General features: G+C 42.4%; 1 protein-coding gene across 2 annotated transcripts in view; it reads left to right on the top strand.

Moving 5' to 3' along the window:
- The first annotated feature begins 302 nt into the window (after nt 1–302).
- The window catches only part of Aig1 (androgen induced 1), a 230,031-nt gene continuing 212,603 nt past the window's right edge, over nt 303–17,730 (top strand). For both annotated transcript variants that reach the window (XM_005360995.2, XM_013351449.2), the window contains exon 1: nt 303–559. In XM_005360995.2, the coding sequence (XP_005361052.1) occupies nt 419–559 (141 nt within the window). In that variant the 5' untranslated portion in view covers nt 303–418. The remainder of the gene's footprint in view (nt 560–17,730) is intronic.

The following is a 17,730-nucleotide window of genomic DNA, read 5'->3' on the forward strand; positions in this document are numbered from 1 at the left end:
TGTCACTGGAGGACGGCTGACCCCAGTGGGTGCGGTGGCAGCGAGCGTCTATCTCCTGAGTCAGCAGCTCGGGGATGCTGGCCCTCCTCCCCCTGGACCGCGCTCCCGCACGCAGGCCGGCGGTAGACCTCGAGGACCGCCTAGGGGGCGCCCGGCCCGGGCTGCGAATGCAGCTGCAGAATGACGTAGATGACGCCAGAGATGACACCAGGCCGCCGGCCCGCGTCGGCCTCACTCCCGCCCCGCCCGCGCAGGTCGCCGGTGCGCTCGCAGCCGCGTCCGTCCCAGGGGACACGCCCCGCCTCCTGCGCTCCGCCCCTCGCCGCACCGCGCCCCGGTTCCCACGGCGCCGCCTCCGGGCACCGCGAAAGAACCCGCCCGTCCTGCAAGCAGTCCCGCCGGGCCAGGCCGCGCGAACATGGCGCTTGTCCCCTGCCAGGTGCTGCGGGTGGCCATCCTGCTGTCCTATTGCTCCATCCTGTGCAACTACAAAGCCATCGAAATGCCCTCCCATCAGACCTATGGGGGGAGCTGGAAGTTCCTGACCTTCATTGATCTGGTAAGGCCATAGGCTATCCTGTTTCTCCCTCGTCCAGCTGCACCGCCCCCGTCCCCTCCCCGGGGTGTGTGCCTGCGTGTGTGCGTGTGTGCGTGTGTGTGTGTGTGTGTGTGTGTGTGTTTGTGTGTTTGTGTGTGAGACTCACACAAGCACCAGCGTGTGTGCGCCACCAACAGTCATGCTGGCTGGGCTCCCATGAAGGCCTGGATGCCCCTCTCACCTTTTACCTGGAAGGTAGGGGAGATAAAAAGATGGGGCATAGCCAAATGGGCACAGGTCTGCTTCTAAGAAGTGACATGGGAAGAGGATAACGCCACCAAAAGCGTCTGTCAGCCTTGATCCTGAGTGTCCTCAGGTTTATTCTCCTCGGAAGTGCTTTCCAAAGCCACCTGCCAAGGTAAACTTGCAACACTCGCTCGGGAGTCTGAGTATTGCCTGTTTTCTTGGAACATGGCTTAAAAGCACCGGAACCCCTCCATCGGAGGGAGAGAAAGCACACAATAAAACCTTTGCACATGCCTTTTCTGCCCATTGTCAACAGTGTGTTTCTGACCTTTCCACTAGAAAACACCAAGAGACCAGTTCATGGAGGGTCGACCTGACATACTTGGAACTTCCAGTCTTCCACAGTGAAAGTTTGTAGTTTGCGTAATCATCTGTCAACATGTGATACTTGTAAACAGATTCGGGAGACTATAATTACTAGTTTAAAGTTCTCCTACTTGGGTACCCAAAGTACTCTTGCAGATAATCAGAGGGTGGACACAATGCCCAGTCATGACGTGAGGGAGACCTGAAACTTAGTGAAAAGTCACCAAGACAAAGCTAAAAGATCTCCAGACATGGGCAGTGTAGGGAAACAAAAGCCATTTAAAACCCACAGAGAAAAAAAAAACAAAACAACCAATTCCTGGACTGCTAGGACTATCTGAGATTAACACAGTTGTCACATCCAGAAGGTTGTCACAGATCTTGTTGACTCTCCATCTTGACAAATTTGAACCTATTTGAAGATCTTTCCAGAGGTGTGGAATGCCCTTAGAAACACAGCTAGATGCTGTCAAAAGACCTTCAGCGTGCACTACATAAGATATACTGCCTTTTCCCCAGCTGTCTGGAGGCACAAGACTGTCCAGTGCTATCCGAATTGAGATTTCAACTCCTTCTTGGAATTGACTTTGCTCTGAATGTATGAATTCCCTATCAGTGTTCCTTTCTTCCTATGTCTGTCCACCTGGGGAGCACATGGTGGGGCTTCGCTCCTAGTTTCTTGTGTCTTTCAGATAGATAGTTATCAACAGGATTACCTTCCTGGAGGAGCTGATTGGCTAGTCGGTGGAGATTGGCTTTACCAGATGTGTAGGACAGCAGAGACTCACATTGTCAGAGTCAGGCCCAGCAGTTATGTGCAGAGAATCTTTAGAGCATGCACATCATGTCTCTTCTGACAGATGTTTCATGTTTACATCAGTGATGCTCACGTGCTATTAGAAAAAAAATCTGTGCATAGATTTTCAGAGTCCTTTAGAGTTAAGGCCTTCTCTCACTCCTGAGTCAGCTCTTTTCTTGAGTTGGCCCATTTGATTATCGCCAAAGATTGAACTACAGCTCTCATGAACCCTTTTCTACTGTGCTTTTGCTTTCATGGCTCTTGTGTGGTGAATGGGGACACAGATCTTGGGGTGACCAGGGTAGAAGTTGGGGGTGCTGGTCAACCCAAGACAGGATTTCTGCTTCACACATTGGCCTTTTTTATTATGAGTTAGGAAACAATCTCCCTCTGCTAACCTTCATGTTACTTGAGACAGCAGTAGAGTCAGTTTGATAGGCTGTCATGCCCTTTCTATTTTTGTATTCAATGGTTGGACTCATTTCTTTTTAATAGCACTTAACCATATAGGTTTTTTTTTGTAGTGTGGTATTAAACTCAGGTTTAAAACTTAATTTTATATTCATGTTTTAGTCCCTGTTTATCTCGAGCCTTAATCCAATCACTCAAACTTGTCACCTTCTGTGGCTACTGAGTGTAGTAGAATAATTACACTTAAAAAATAGTTCCTAAGAGAAAACCCCATCTGAAATAAAGTCCAAAAAGCATGCAGACTGTGACTTTTCTAGTAGAGGGTTAGTGTCCTTGGTGTACAGCTGTTCAGATAGCCAACCTGTCTGACCCTTGTGATGGTGTTAAAAGAGTGCCCTAATGAGAGTCACCACTTAATTTTACACGTGTGTGTGTGTGTGTGTGTGTGTGCATGTGTGTACATGTGTGTCTCTGTGTTTTTAAATGCCAGTGAATAAACTTTACTTACTAACATCTTGGGCAATTTTAATGATTCTAGTCCATTTTCAAAGAGGCCAGTCGCTTTTCACAATTTTCATGACAAGGCCCCGTTCTGGCCAGCTTGGGTTGGATAGCAGGTAAGGGCACTCACCCTGACAGCCACAGTTGGGTTCTCGTTCTACCAAGTCAACTTCCTCCATCAGGAGACGGGAAATATGGGCTCTAGTATCCAGGTGCAGATGGCTATGTGGGGGTGGCCATGCTGGCCTAATTCAAATCTTCCTTTGCGTAGGAGAGTCATTCTAGTAGATCTAGAACCTGTGGTCAAACGCTGAAACGTAGCTTATTGCTACCAGTACTCTTAGATCATTATTGCCCAAGAGTTGCTTTTCTTAGTGTGGAAAGACTGTAAGGGAACGAGAGTGTTATTGGAGAATTCAGGTAAGCAAGTGGAAAAAGACCACCTAGATGTGTTAGGGAGAATCATGGGACCCAAAGATTTCCAGTTCTTAAAGCTCAGCATCCATGACTAGGTTAAATTACTGTACAAGAGGGGAATTAAGACCTCAGGTGGAATTTGCACTGCTTAACAACTGAGCTTAACTTTTTTTCTGGAATATGCAGAATAATTAACTGGGTTCTGTGTACTCATGAACATCCTTAAAAGCAAAATAACCAAACAGGTGAAGGTTCAAAACGAGGAAGAGGAAGATGTTACCAATAAGTGAAGGACAGAGTGGTAATATTATCAGTTGTGAAGATGGTAGAAGGGACCTTCAGGCCAGAAAGGGGCAAGGAACTGGATTTTCCCCTAGCATTTCTGCAGGGTGTACACGTCAGTTGATATCTGAGTTTTACCTCAAGGAAACCTATTTTGAACTTCTGACCTCTGGAGCTATAAAATGCTAAGCTCGTGCAGGTTAGGCCACTACCATTTTGGTAGCTTGTCCTAGCAGCAATAGAAAAAGAATATTCTTGGCTGTAGAGCCTCTGGTAGAGAAAACATCCTCATAGCTGAATGCAGTGATTTAGCTTGTCCTTTATGCATTATGTCCTTTATGTCCATTAGACAATTGTTTCATTTTGGATTGTATGCAAACATAGGATCTTAGGTCCTTCATCACATGGAGCATGTGTATGTGTAACACTGGACAGTGGAAAATGGTTCAAAGACCAAACAACAAGGAGAAGAGTAGACCTTTTCTTTGCTATTAACTATCTCAGAAGCTATTGCTGAACAACTGAGCCAGAAGGGCTACTCTTAATTGTAAATGTGCTGGAAAACAAATTAAACAAACTATTTGAATATTCTCTTAGTGTATTTACTGAGGAATTTTCTTCGCATGATCTGGATTCATGCCTGTATTCACTAGCTGCGGGTTCTTCTTCAGCTTGCATAGTAATTTCCCCCCAAAGATAATTAAAACAAAGGATTAGAATAGAAGCCACATACATTAAACTAAACCGTGTTGTATGAGCCCTCCTGGTAGGGCTTGGAGCAATAGGTTGTAAGTAAGTGTCTGAACAAGCGGGGATGATCTCTTTCCCAATAGTTTAGGAGTATTCTTTTCTTTTTTTTTTTTTTTTCATATCAAATATAATTCAGATTTTAATAAAACCATGAGAGACACTTTGGAATTACACAGGTAAGATAACTGATTTTGTCATTTAAACAGCACCTCTGAAATATCTCAGTCTTCTAGGACTACTGATAAAAATCCCAACAGGACTAGTCTAGGGCTTTATCTTTTCTTTTTTTTTTTTTTTTCTTCTCCTCCCTTCTTCCAAAACATCAAAGCCAATTTTAAAGTGCTTTGACCCACCCAAATGCGGTTTCAGTGTGTACAGTAGAATGTCTAATAATGGAGTCAGAATCTGCTTCCTTGAAAACATGATCTGGATGTGTGTTACTAAAACTTAGCAATGATGTTGGAATCAAGTTCCTAAAAACCAAATGGGGCCTGGTGTTCTCAGGCACTTCTGGCTTTGTTACTTAGTGATTGTTTCTCAGGGCAGTGTTTGCCTCATTGATTTCATACTGACTTTTCATTCATACATTGGCAGAACGTGTTCTGTCATCCCCCATTCCCACAGTGTGAACGGAGATCTGCAAGGCCAGCCTTCTCCAGGTGTCACTCTGAAACTCACAACTTTTTGTTTGAATCCTTGTTCCTCAGCTATGACAAAATCCCTCCAAAGAAGGAATTGAAGGAAGTAGCAGTTTGATTTGGATTTCAGTGTGAGAGAGGGTAGAGTCCGTCATGAAGGGAAAGGCATGTTGGCAAGTACATGTGCGTAGTGGGTCCCATGGCTTGGGCATGGTCTCTTAAAGACTATTGGCTGAAGAAGCAGAATGTGCTCCCACAGGATATTCTGATGTCGGGAAGCAGAGAATGGAGCTGGACAGCAAAACTTTAAGGCTCATCCACACTCATGAAAGAGTTTCCAACTCCTGAAGTTTCTATAGCCTTCCAAACATGATTAGTTGGCAGGGACCAGGCACTCGTACCTGTGAGCCTATGGGCAACAATCCACATCCAAACCTCAACACCTTCTCGACCAGACTTTACATCTTTATAAGATCATCCTGTGATGCTTGCCCATATTCTAATTTGATAAATGATGTTCCAGGCTGCACTGTTTTGTCATTTAATGCGGAATGCCTGCACATACTAATTATACATAGTTTCAAAATATGCTTAAGGTGCCATGAACATAGTGAAAACATGCAAAGGATTACAGCTTGAGAATAGAAGAGAAAAACAGGTACTATTACATCAGTGGTGGACCAGTTAGTCCAGTTGAAAAACATACTGGGATAATCTTTGGGGAAGCCAAGATGTCTTATTGTCCCTGGAGTTGAAATAGTGGAAGCTTAGCAACCTGCCAGTGGGACCTTTCTTCCAGGCACTGACCCTTGGAAGTTGTTACTCATATCCTCATATTTAGGACACTAGTAATATAACAGCTAATCCCTTTTAACTACCATAATTCAACATTCTTTTGTTTGCTAGCTTTGTTTTTTTTTTTTTTTTGATTTTCGAGACAGGGTTTCTCCGTAGCTTTTTGGTTCCTATCTTGGAACTAGCTCTTGTAGACCAGGCTGGACTTGAACTCACAGAGATCCGCCTGCCTCTGCCTCCCGAGTGCTGGGATTAAAAGCATGCACCACCACCACCCGGCACTAGCTTTGTTTTTGAGACAAAGTCTCACTGTGTACCCCTGGCTGGCCTGAAACTCAAAGAGATCCCCCTGCCTCTGCCTTCGCAGTGCTGGGATGAAAGGCATGTGCTCCCACACCCAACTAACTAAATATTTTTAAAGTTGATGTTTTGTATTATGAAAGATCAAGGTCTTATATTTTATCTGAGTGAATGATCAAGAATTGCTTCACGTTGTTGTTATCATTATCTAATCTATTATGTATTGCAAAAAGAATTTGAGAAAACCATGGAAGGAACAAAATAAGAAAGGCTCTGATATGGAAGGTCTTGGGCATTTCAAAAAGCAGGAGATAATCAAATAGATTTTCCTGAGTATACATATGTTACTTTAGACATGAAAATTTTTGACATTTATGAAAATGTTAAGGCCAGCATACTAAAATGCCCAAGTAACCGCACTTTACATTTGAGTTAGTCTTATGTTCATTTACATACTTATCAAGTGTCTCCTTGACGGCAGTTCATGGTTTAATGTGAATAGCAAATAAAATATCTTGCCATTCTGTATGTTGTTATGTAACTACGGTACGCCATTTTGCCAATCAAAGTCACAAATGCCATGTGGAGGCCACTGGTTCATTACTACTTGGTGAACAAAGTTAATAGTTTTTTTTTAGTTTTTATTCTTTTAGATATTAAACAGAGCATGTGACTGCCTGTTTTTCTGCAGGACAATCAAACATGAGTGAATACTTGAATGATCCAATAGTCTTTTTTTTTTTCTAATCTAGGAGAAAAATTAGGAGAACAATTCTTTGCATTTAGTCTCTTCTCTCCGCCCCTTCTCATTTGCAGACTCTTTTTGGATTAGGCACAGAACAGAAGCCTTGTTTGGTCAGGGAGAGCAAATGGTGGCTGATCTATTCACCTAGTCCCTCTATTAGCTGAGAATGGGCTTGAGATTGTAGAAAGTCACGTGAGCAAAGATTGAGGTCACCCTGTCCCCACCCTTCCCCTTCCCCCATGCCTGGTATAACAGTTAGCAAAATTGGTGGCTGCTTTTGAGGGTTTTCGTCTGTTTGTCTGTGTTGCGGAGGAGCGAACAATAGTACAATTTTCCACATTGAATCAGATGGTCTTGTGAGCCAACCAAGCCTGGAAAAATCTGGCTGCCTGGGGTTCTGTGCTAGCAGGGCTTTCTCTGTGCAGCCTGTGGGAAGCTGTTAGAGGGCTCATTTCTCTCCTGCAGTGCACTGAGTCCCAGTGCAGCAACAAGGCTCTGTTGGGAAGAGACACACCCTTTGACAAGCTCCACTGTGGGGTAGAACTTGTTCTGGGAGGTGTGGGGGTGGATGGAGACATGCCAGACTTCTTCTAATGACATGTAGTTACGCTTGTGAGGCTTTTATATCATGGGACCTGTTAACTTCAAAAAGCAGTGCGTAGTCATTATAGAAAATTTGTACATCAGTGAACAAAAATTAGTATTTTTTTGATTTAAGAAGTATTAAAAGGGGAAATATTTGGAAAATATAGGAAGCTGTAGGGAGGAAAGTGTTTCCATCTTAATTCTCCCTAATTTCTTTACATTTTAGTGTTTCTAGATGTTTTTGAATATTACTCACAAAAATACACAAAATGTTAAACTGCAGATATATGTATGCATGTATGCACATATGTACATGTGTGCCAGATAAAAAATATTATTCATGTTAAGTTATTTTTAGATTACAAATGTTACTCAGGTACCCAATGTTAGTATTTTAATATTTACTCTGTCAGGCATATGTATATTATTATAAACAGAAGATCAGTATCTGCACATGTTTTTGATAAATTTATTCTTAATCTTCATACATTAAATATACTTTTGTGTAATTTTTCTAGGTTTTGACAGATTCATAGGATTTAGTAATTATTATCATGACTATGTAAAACATAGCTTCGTATTTTTTACTCCTTCAGAGCCCAACACGCTCCTGATTTGCTGCAGCCCCAGATTTGCCTTACAGTGTTCCTTATGCTCTTTTCCTGTGTTGTTTATTACCTTTTCCTAGAAACAAAATAAAGGGGTTGGGGGGCTGGAGAGATGGCTCAGTGGTTAAGAGCACTGACTGGAGGTCCTGAGTTCAATTCTCAGCAACCACATGGTGGCTCACAGCCATCTATAATGAGATCTGGTGCCCTCTTCTGGCACACATGGATGAAATGTTGTATACATAATAAATAAATAAATAAATAAATAAATAAATAAATAAATAAATCTTTAAAAAAATAAAGGGGTTGCTGTAAGGTTTTGGTTCCATTCTTTTTAAAATGTGTTTACAGCAGTGGATTGCAAATTCATGAACGCTGCCTTGCACCATTAGTGTGTTCCATATTGTTAGATGTACCACAGTTTGCCAATTTTATTTACCCTAGTTTTATTAGCTTTGTGTGTGTGTGTGTGTTTCTGTATGTGTGTGCATGTTCCGTGACACATATGTATCAGCTAGTGGACAACTTGTGGTGTTCTCTGATTCTGTCTTTATGTGGCTTCCAGGGACGAACCTTAGTACACCAAGCTTGCATGCTTAGGTTTCAAGAGCCTTTGCCCTCTGGCCTCTCTCTCAGGCCAGTTTGTCTATTTTTTTTTTAACACATGGAATTGCTTTCGAGCCCTGCAAGTTTGCAGTAACAAGGGGGAAATCCTGAGGTTAACACTTGTGTCCCAGTTTTTTATGAACCTAAATTTTCCTTCGTAGTCTATACGCAATTCCTTTATTGATGATTATAAGACAGCCGAATCCTTATAGTAGGCTATACCCAGTTCTCCCCAGTGATGCCATCCTGTACCGGAGAGACTGGTGCTGAAGTATTCAAGGTATGAAAAAGTTCCATCCTACAGTATGGACCTTGCCCATCCTTACACAGATCCCTCAATGTAGCCTTTGTCTTCCACTGTATCCCTGATCACTGGCAATCTTAAATTTGCCCTCCATAGCCATAATTTAAAAAAAATCATTTTAAGAATGTTATTTAACTAGAACCATACGTTTCTGACTGTTTGGAATTGCCTTATTTGATTCAGAATATTTCTATGGAAGCTCATATGCATTATTAATATTTCATGCTAATGGATGTAACCAAGCTCAGGACTGTTTCTACTCTGTACTATTATAAATAAAGGTGTATGAATATTAATGATCAGGTTTCTTTTTGTGATCATGAGCTTTCATTTCTTTCCCATAAATGTGCAAAAAGCTCATTTCTGGACGGTGTGGCAGTTGTAATTCTAGGTTTTTGTTCATTTGTTAATTTTATTCTTTTTACTCAATTTGTGAAATCTTCTTCTCCCCCTCTCTCCACCTGTCCCGCTCCTTCTACTTTTCCCTGAGACAAGGGCCTCACTATGTTGCTCTGGCAGTCTGATAACTCACTGTGTAGACCAGGCTGGCCTCAAACTGAGAGAGAGCTACTTGCCTTTGCCTCCCGAGAGCTGGGAAAAATTTCTTTGGGACTCTGACCTTTTGATTAATATGTTACAGTTTAATGAATTACCACTTTTTTTCCAGTTTTGTCTTCTTTTTTTTGGTTGTATAATTTGGGTCATATTTCTGGTTACCAAGTCTTCTGTCACTCATTTTCTTCTCCAGAGCACATCCATTTAGTTTTTGTAAAAATATATGAATATTGTCTTATTTAGGGTTTCTATTGTGATAAAATACCTTGATCAAAAACAACTTGGGTAGGAAAGGGTTTATTTTATCTTACAACTTTCAAGTTATACTCTGGCAATAAGAAAAGTCTGGAAAAGAACTTAGGTAGGAGCCTGGAGGCATGTACTGAAGCAGAGGACACAGAGGAACACTGTTTACTGGCTTGGTCCTCATGGTTTGCTTATACCTTTAAGCCTATTACCTTTTACCATCCAAGACCCAGGGTTGGTACTGGCCACAGTGAGATGGACCAGTCAACATGTACTGGATGGTTTTGTGTCAGCTTGACACAAGCTAGAGTCATCAGAGAGGAAGGAGCCTCAGTTGAAGAAATGCCTCCATGAGATCCAGCTGTAAGACATTTTCTCATTCGCCATGGTGGGTGATGCTATCCCTGGGCTGGTGGTCCTGATTCTGTAAGACCAGGAGACTGAGCAAGCCAGGGAAAGCAACTTAGTAAGCAGCACCCATCTGTAGCCTCTGCATCGGTTCCTGTCTCCAGGTTCCAGTTCCTGCTGCTTGAGTTCCTGTTCTGACTTCCTCCAGTGATGGACTATGATCCAGAAGTGTAAGCCAAAGAAACCCTTTCTTCCCCACCTTGATTTTTGGTTAGTGTTTCATTGCAGCAATAGAAACCCTAAGACACTACATCAACCATTAATCAAGGAAATGAACTATAGACTTGCCCACAGGCGATCTGGATGGAGGCATAGACTCATTGCAGCCCCCCTTTCCAGACAACTCAAGCATGGGTCAAATTGACAGTAAACTCATTTGGAATAGATAATGTATGTTTTAGATCTGAAATGGCCATCTGGTTCCTTTTTTACGCTTGCTGTTGCCTGGAAAGACATTCCTACTTGTCAGGCATTTCAACAGTGTTCACGTTTACCTAAAGAATTATTCCTGAGAATTGCCTTAAGCTCCTTCCCTTGTTACTCCAATGTCTGAACCAACTTTGATTTGGCTTCTGTTGATTTAAAAATATATGTATGTTTGTGTATGACTTATATTTCTTGGATTTGTGTGCATCAAGTTTTTTGGTTTAATACCCCCATCTTGCAAAAAAAATTATTTGTGTGAGATTCTGGGCCATTTCAAAGTTGTATGGAAATGTTAATTCATTGGTTTCTTATAGCTGGTATCATCCTGTTTGGGTTGCAGTTTTATATTCTGTCTCATGGAGGTTTTGGTGTCCTTAGAGTTTGCAATGTGCTCTTTGCTTTTGGAGTTTGACAGGATCTCGTACCACTCAGGTTAGCTGGGAGTTGAACACTGACTTCGGAGGCGTTTTCTGTTTTGAAGCCACCACTCTGTTCCTTTGGGTCTTTTCCATTTGTGCCTGGGGCTGATGTCGGTTCTTATGTGCGCTGTGTTGACATTCTTCAGTTTTCCCTTCCAGTCGTGTCTATCATGTGCTCTGTGTCCTGCTTCCCTGTCTTGAAGGATGGCCTCTTCTCGACTTTTACTCCCCTGCTGTCATGCAGTTCACACAACAGGCCTGTGCCTTCACTCTGAAAAAGAAAAGAGTTAAAATACGCCCTCTTTCATAACTTAGTGGGTGCCTGTTTTCTTGGGACAAATTCTTCTTTCCACTGTATTATTACAGAGGAAAGTTTTTATTGGGGTGGCGAGGGGCTAAGAGGCATGGGTACTTTACTAAAGTGGGGAGAGGGGCAGAGAGGTGGACCCCCTATTTCTAGAACACAGCAGTCTTGTAAATTGAGTTCCTGGAGTCAGCCTACCCGCAGTTCACACCTGGGGAACAGAGGAGACTTGCGAGGCCTTTGAGCTCATCCTCTGCTCCTTATTCGTATCCACGTTAACATCCAATCTCCCTGCCATCATGTAGTTTCCAAACTTCTCTGATGGCTGATTTTTATGTTCTGTTCAGTGTTTAGTGATCCCTTGGAATGACAGGTGATAGCAGCTAGGATTTGGACTAGCCCCAGAAGTAGCCTGCATATGGTTTTAATACCTGGCTCCCAAGCAAAATACTTGGTAAACATTTCCCAGAGCCATTATACATTTAAGTAAGTGCATATTCTCTCATGTGGGCGTGTCTATTGATTGTCCTAGCAAATGTATGAGTAGATAAATCTTACACACAGCTGTGATTGTTTTCTTGGGATAAATTCTTAGACACAGAATAGCAATACTGCGTCATTAAGAGCATGCCTTAACTTTAGATGACTTTGCAGCCCTTCCAATACCAGAGCAAAGGTTTGTCTACACTCCCATTAGCCCTCCTAGAGCAGAATGTCTATGCTAACGAATGCCAGCAATCACTTGAGGCGCTTTAGCCTCGCAGATTCCTGTCCAGGCGTTGCAAACCTTTCACCACGGATCTCATAAACGTAAGTGACTAGCTGTCTTTAACTCCACGCTTATAAAACCCAGCAGTTAGCTATGTTCGGTTTGGGCTCATAAATGCTCGAGCCAAACATAAATCTTCATGTCCTCATCCTAATTAGTAGAGAAGCAACATGGCCGAAGAGGTTAGAATGGCTTTCTGTGCATGGCCACCATGTGTCTGCTTGTGCAGTCTGTTCATCTTCCATTACCATCGCACTTAGCACAGGCTGGAGTGATTTATGAGGTCCCATTTGCAAAGCCGGCTCTTCAGCATTAGGAGTCTGATGAAAGTTTCTTTGCCTGTCTGTAATATCCTTACATATCCTCGCTCTTCTTAAAAAGCACACAAGGAGTGGAGTCAGCTTGGTCGGTAAAGTACTCGATGCACAAGCATGAGGACCTGAGTTTCATCCTCCAGGCCTTGCTGAAAACAGACAGTCATGATGGCAGATGTCATGATGGCAGATATCATGATGGTGGATGTCTGTTATCTCGGCGCAGGAGAGCCAGGCATACACCCATAGCTCTCGGCTCCCTGGCTAGCCAATCTAAATTAATCAGTGAGCCCCCCAGGCCAATGAGAGAACTAATCTCAAAAACTAGGTAGATGGCTAATGAAGAATGACACTCAAAGTTGACCTCTGGCCTCCACCTGTTTTATATGTGAGCAGGCACCCCCCCACACACGCATGGATGCACACACACACACACACACACACACACATATACACACACTCACGGTAGATGTCCTTTAAAAAATGCTATGGCATATTCCTTGTTCAAATAGATCACTTCCGTATCTGTGTAGGATTTTTGCAACACTACAAGTAAGTAATCTGTAATAATAAGTGTAGTTAAGGAAATATTCACCTAGGTATACGGAGCATTGAGGTTATAACACAGCATAACCCTTGCATGTTGGAAAGCGGGAACAGGCCACCACCACTAGACAATGCAGCAGGAACCTGTGTGTTCATTCACTGTGTAGGCCCCTTCAGGAATTAAGTAAGGAAAGCAAAGGCCCTGTGATGCTTTGAAGAGAAATGTCCCCCATAGGCTCAGGTATTTGAATATTTGGTCTCCAGTTGGTGGCACTGGAGATAAAGGGACCTTTAGGTGGCAGAGCTTTGCCAGAGGAAGTACATCACTGGGACTGGGAGTGAACTTTGAAGGTTTATAGCCTCGTCCCCACTTCCTGTTCTTTCTTTCTGCTTTTTGTGTGATGACATATATCGCTTGGCTTCCTGTTCCTGATGTTATGGACTTTATCCCCCAGGAACTGTGTTCTTTCTTAAAATGCTTCGGTCCTGGCATTGCATCCCAGTTACAGAGAAGTTACTAATCCGAGCTCGGCCCTCTGTTCTAGCCTCCGTCCAGTCTCCTGTTGGTGTTCCACACTGGTTATGCCTGGAGGAAAGTTGGAGATAGGAAGTTTCCTGAGCAGCTCAGTGACATCTCTCATTCAATAACTGTAGGAAAATGTACTGAACTCAGATCTCCTACTAAGGATAGTTTCAGAGGTCTGGGGCCAACTTAACAGCTTGCTGTATACTCTGAAAGAGCATCTCTGTTTCACAAAGTGTTCCTTTATAGCTGAATACAAAATGATGATGACAAACATGACCTTTCAGCAATTATGCCACCAATTTATTGGGGGCAATTATATACTTCGTATGAGCCCATTAATATTAGTGATGCTACATGTCAATTGGACTATATAGCGTGAAAGATGAGCGGTTAGCTTCAGGAGTCAGAGTGAGTTTCAGTCCTGGCTTTTCCCTCTATCAACTCTCAGTTCTGAACAAATTAATTCCCTCCTGTAGGACCAAATGGCTCTGTTTCATTTGTTTGCCTCACTTATTAGAGGGGAGTAATATTAATACCCATCAGACAGAATTGTTGTAAGGATTAAATGAAATAATGTCGGCTATTGCCTACACAGGAGATTTAGTCTTTAAACCCCATGACATGAGTTCCCCAAAGATTTCATTTTTGTCCAATAGCAGAGAGTCATGCTGATCTGGGTGATAGGTGGATGCTATGTGTTAACTGTTGATAAGCGGTTTCTTAATGACTTCCATGTCTTTGAAACTGTATCAAAAAAGAAAAAATGTATCTTTCGATTCAAATATTGTTGTCTACCAGATATGTGCAGCCAACAGACATGTTCAGGTGAGGTGTAATTCAGTTGCTTTATTCTTTTTTAAAATTTAAATAACACTTTTTTCATTTACTTTATATATCAGCCAGTTTCCCCTCCCTCCTCTTTCCCTGTCTCTTCCCCTATTCCATCCACCCCTGTCCCCATCCATTCCTCCTTCATCTCCATTCAGAAAAGGACGGACCTTCCATGGTTGCTTTATTATTATTTAATGTTTTTGTGGAGACCAACCAGGCACGATCATTTTAAATGTTTTTCTTTGGATATATTGAATTTTTCATATAATATCAAGATTTAACCCTGGACTGAGTTCCCAAGGTCCAGTTGAAGGGTGGAAGGAATGAGAATATGAGCAAAGAGGTCAAGACCATAAAGGGTTCACCCACTGAGACAGTGTGCCTGAGCTAATGGGAGCTCACCAACTCCAGCTGGATTGGGAAGGAACAAGCATAGGACCAAACTACTTCCTCTAAATGTGGTTGACAGTTGCATGACCGGGGAAGACTGAGGGGGTCACTGGCAGTGGCACTGGGATTTATTTCTACTGCATGTACTGGCTTTTCGGGATCCTTTTCTCTTTGGATGTATATCTTGCTCAGCCTAGATGTAGTAGGGAGGGCCTTGGACCTTCCACAAAACAAAGCGCCTTACCCTCTCTGAGGATTAGATAGGGGTGCGGTGGGAGGGTGTGTGGAAGGAATGGGAGGAGAGGAGGGAGTAAGAATTTGGGTTGATATTTTTTTTAAAAAAATCTAAATAAATTAAAAAAATATTTAAGTGCTTATTGGAACCAAAGTTTGTATTTTGTACAAAAACTGGTATGGTGTGACCTAATTTGACATATTAAAAGTGCCTTTAGTTAAAACACGAAGTTGGGTAGGTGGGAAGGTGGGGAGGATCTTGGAGGGGTTAGGGTAGGGGAAAAACATGTTCAAAATATATAGTCTGAAAGTGTGTGTGTGTGTGTGTGTGTGTGTGTGTGTGTTTGCATATGTGTGCAGACTTTGAGACAGGGTTGTACAATGTAGCTCTGGCTGGCTTACAGCTCACAGTGCGGACCAGGCTGTCCTGAGACTCACAGAGATCCTCCTGCTTCTACCTCTTCTTCAATTAAAGTTGTCTACCACCATGCCTGGTGGGGAAAAAAATAAGTTAAAAAAAATAGTGCCTCCAAATTCCAAAACACAAATTGAAAGGTACCATTTTAGGAGCTGTAGGTTGTAAGGAAAAGGAGACTTCTTTGGGGATGTTTGTTCCTCATGACCTGATGTCCCTCCTTGGCTTTTTGCTGGCCCTCTTATCTGTCTCCCTCACCATTCCCAGACCCATATGTTCTTGTTTCCTTACTGTTTTCTGCAGAGGCATAGAGCCCACATTCGAATTTATAAGTACACTCTAGCATAGCTTTAAGCCCCAATTCTTTTCAATGCTCAGTCTTTTCTAACTTGGAAGATTGGTAGTCTTGAACAAAGTCAACTTCTTGAGAGTCCTGCCTTTCCAAGCAGCAGAACCATATTTTAAAAATTCACAGGATTCTTCTTGGTATGGCTGGGCAGCTGGGAGTGCAGACCTCAAGTGGTACACTGCATCCTTCTAGGCAGCTTCCTCTCCTCACAGAATGCTTTTCACCCATTTTTCTCTCAGTCCCAGTATCTTGGGCATCCATCTCTCCTTTCTCAAGCTGTTTTCTTCCCCAGAGACCTACCTTTGATTTGTCATTTATTTAAGGATTCCATACACGAGGACAATGTGTTTGCACCATTCTCACCCTCCTCTCTAATTTCTCCAGTGTCTCCCCAGTTCCTTTTTGAGTTCAGGAACACTTTATACATATGTGTATGTGGTATGCATGTAAATATTTACGTGTGTGTTTATCCTCATTTATTTGTTAATGTTGCCCTTCTTTGCATGTGTTTAGAGTTGGCCACTTGGGATTGGTGTCTTGTCCTTAGATAAACTAACCAACCTGTCAGCCAGCCAAACAAACAAAGAGACGTGGTTCTCCCTTCCTCAGCTGTCATTCGCTGCCTGTAGCTCTTTATCTAGGCGTGAGGCCACATTTATTTTTTATTCCACACAAAATTTTCCTGCGTCTATATTGGCATGCAGACTAGTGTGATCTTCAAAATTTTCTTGTAGGCAGCCGTATTGTTAAGAGCCTATGGCGGCAACATCCTTGTCCTCTCTGGAAGAAACTGTCACACAGCAGACATCCTGGTTCTCTGTCATCTTAAACACAACAAAATAAAACTTGTTTTTATCTTGAATTGTTTAATGCCACCCAATTTCTCTGGGTGTGTTTTCAGCAAAACTTGAAAGCTAAAATTGGAAGTTCTGGTTTCAGCTTCCTCTTCCCCCATTCTGTTTAAAAACAAAAACAAAAACAAAACAAAACAAAACACCATTCCAAAGAATCTGCTCTAATCAAGGCCACTACTGACCATTAAATCAGCTAATACTATGGCATTGCTGAGTCCTTATGTAACGTAAACCACCAGAAATGTTTGGTTCAATCTGTCATCTCCCTATCGTTTTGGGTGCCACTGTGGTGCATTCTGATTTATTCCTCCTGGTTGTGTTCTCTTCCCCTTCTTCATCCTCAGTGTTAAATCCGCCAGCAATCGTTTCTGGACTCCCTTCCCCCCAGGTCACATTTTGCATCCTGGCTCTCTAGGTGATGATGGTCCTCCAAAGTGAAACTTGGCGCCTCTGTCTCTTCTAAGCCTCTACTCCCCTTACAACTGCCTTTTAAAATCTATAGTGAAACAATTCTTGACCTCACTCCCCAAACCACCTCTGCCTCATTGTTCTTCATCTAAAGGAATACCACTAGAATCCAAGACTTTGTTGCACAACCCTGTACTTACGGACTAATTGAATTTTCACTAGCTTCTTTATTTTTCCTAGTGGCGATCTTATCTTTAAGACTGCACTAAAATTATAAACACCCCAGCAATAATGTATAGCTCTTAAAGATTTCAGTTCAGTTGGATAGCTACTAGATAATGGAAAATGATCTGTTCATTTTTGGGAAGTGACCCAAGACTATAGAAAAATCTTCATCTATAAGCTGAAGCACATTAATTTTTTAAAAAAAATGTCCAGTTATCTTAGAGATATTTTGGTAAAATTTTTTGATTTAAAAAGTTAATTTGATGTTATCATTCATAAACAACAGCCACATATATATTTTTTTAATTCCACTTTTGGGCACATCTGGTTTTGACTGAATGTGTAGCGATAGATATTAGCAGGTCTCCTTATCCATTCAAGTCCTGTAAAACCCCCATAAGCAATCCAGCTACAACTAGTGCAGAGATCAGCGTGCTTCTCCCTCTGTGAAGCTAAGCTTGCCATGCTCTTTGTCTCCTGTACTCCTGGGCTCTCTCTCCAGTTGCCTGCACATTGTGGGCAAGAGGGGGACTGGAAAACATTTAATGATAGAATAACTGGATGAAACAGTGTGCAACATGGGCATAAATTATCAAGAAGCTAGATTGACCACCATTGCT

Source organism: Microtus ochrogaster, linkage group LG4, assembly GCF_000317375.1.
Source record: "Microtus ochrogaster isolate Prairie Vole_2 linkage group LG4, MicOch1.0, whole genome shotgun sequence".
In the NCBI taxonomy this organism is placed as follows: domain Eukaryota; kingdom Metazoa; phylum Chordata; class Mammalia; order Rodentia; family Cricetidae; genus Microtus; species Microtus ochrogaster.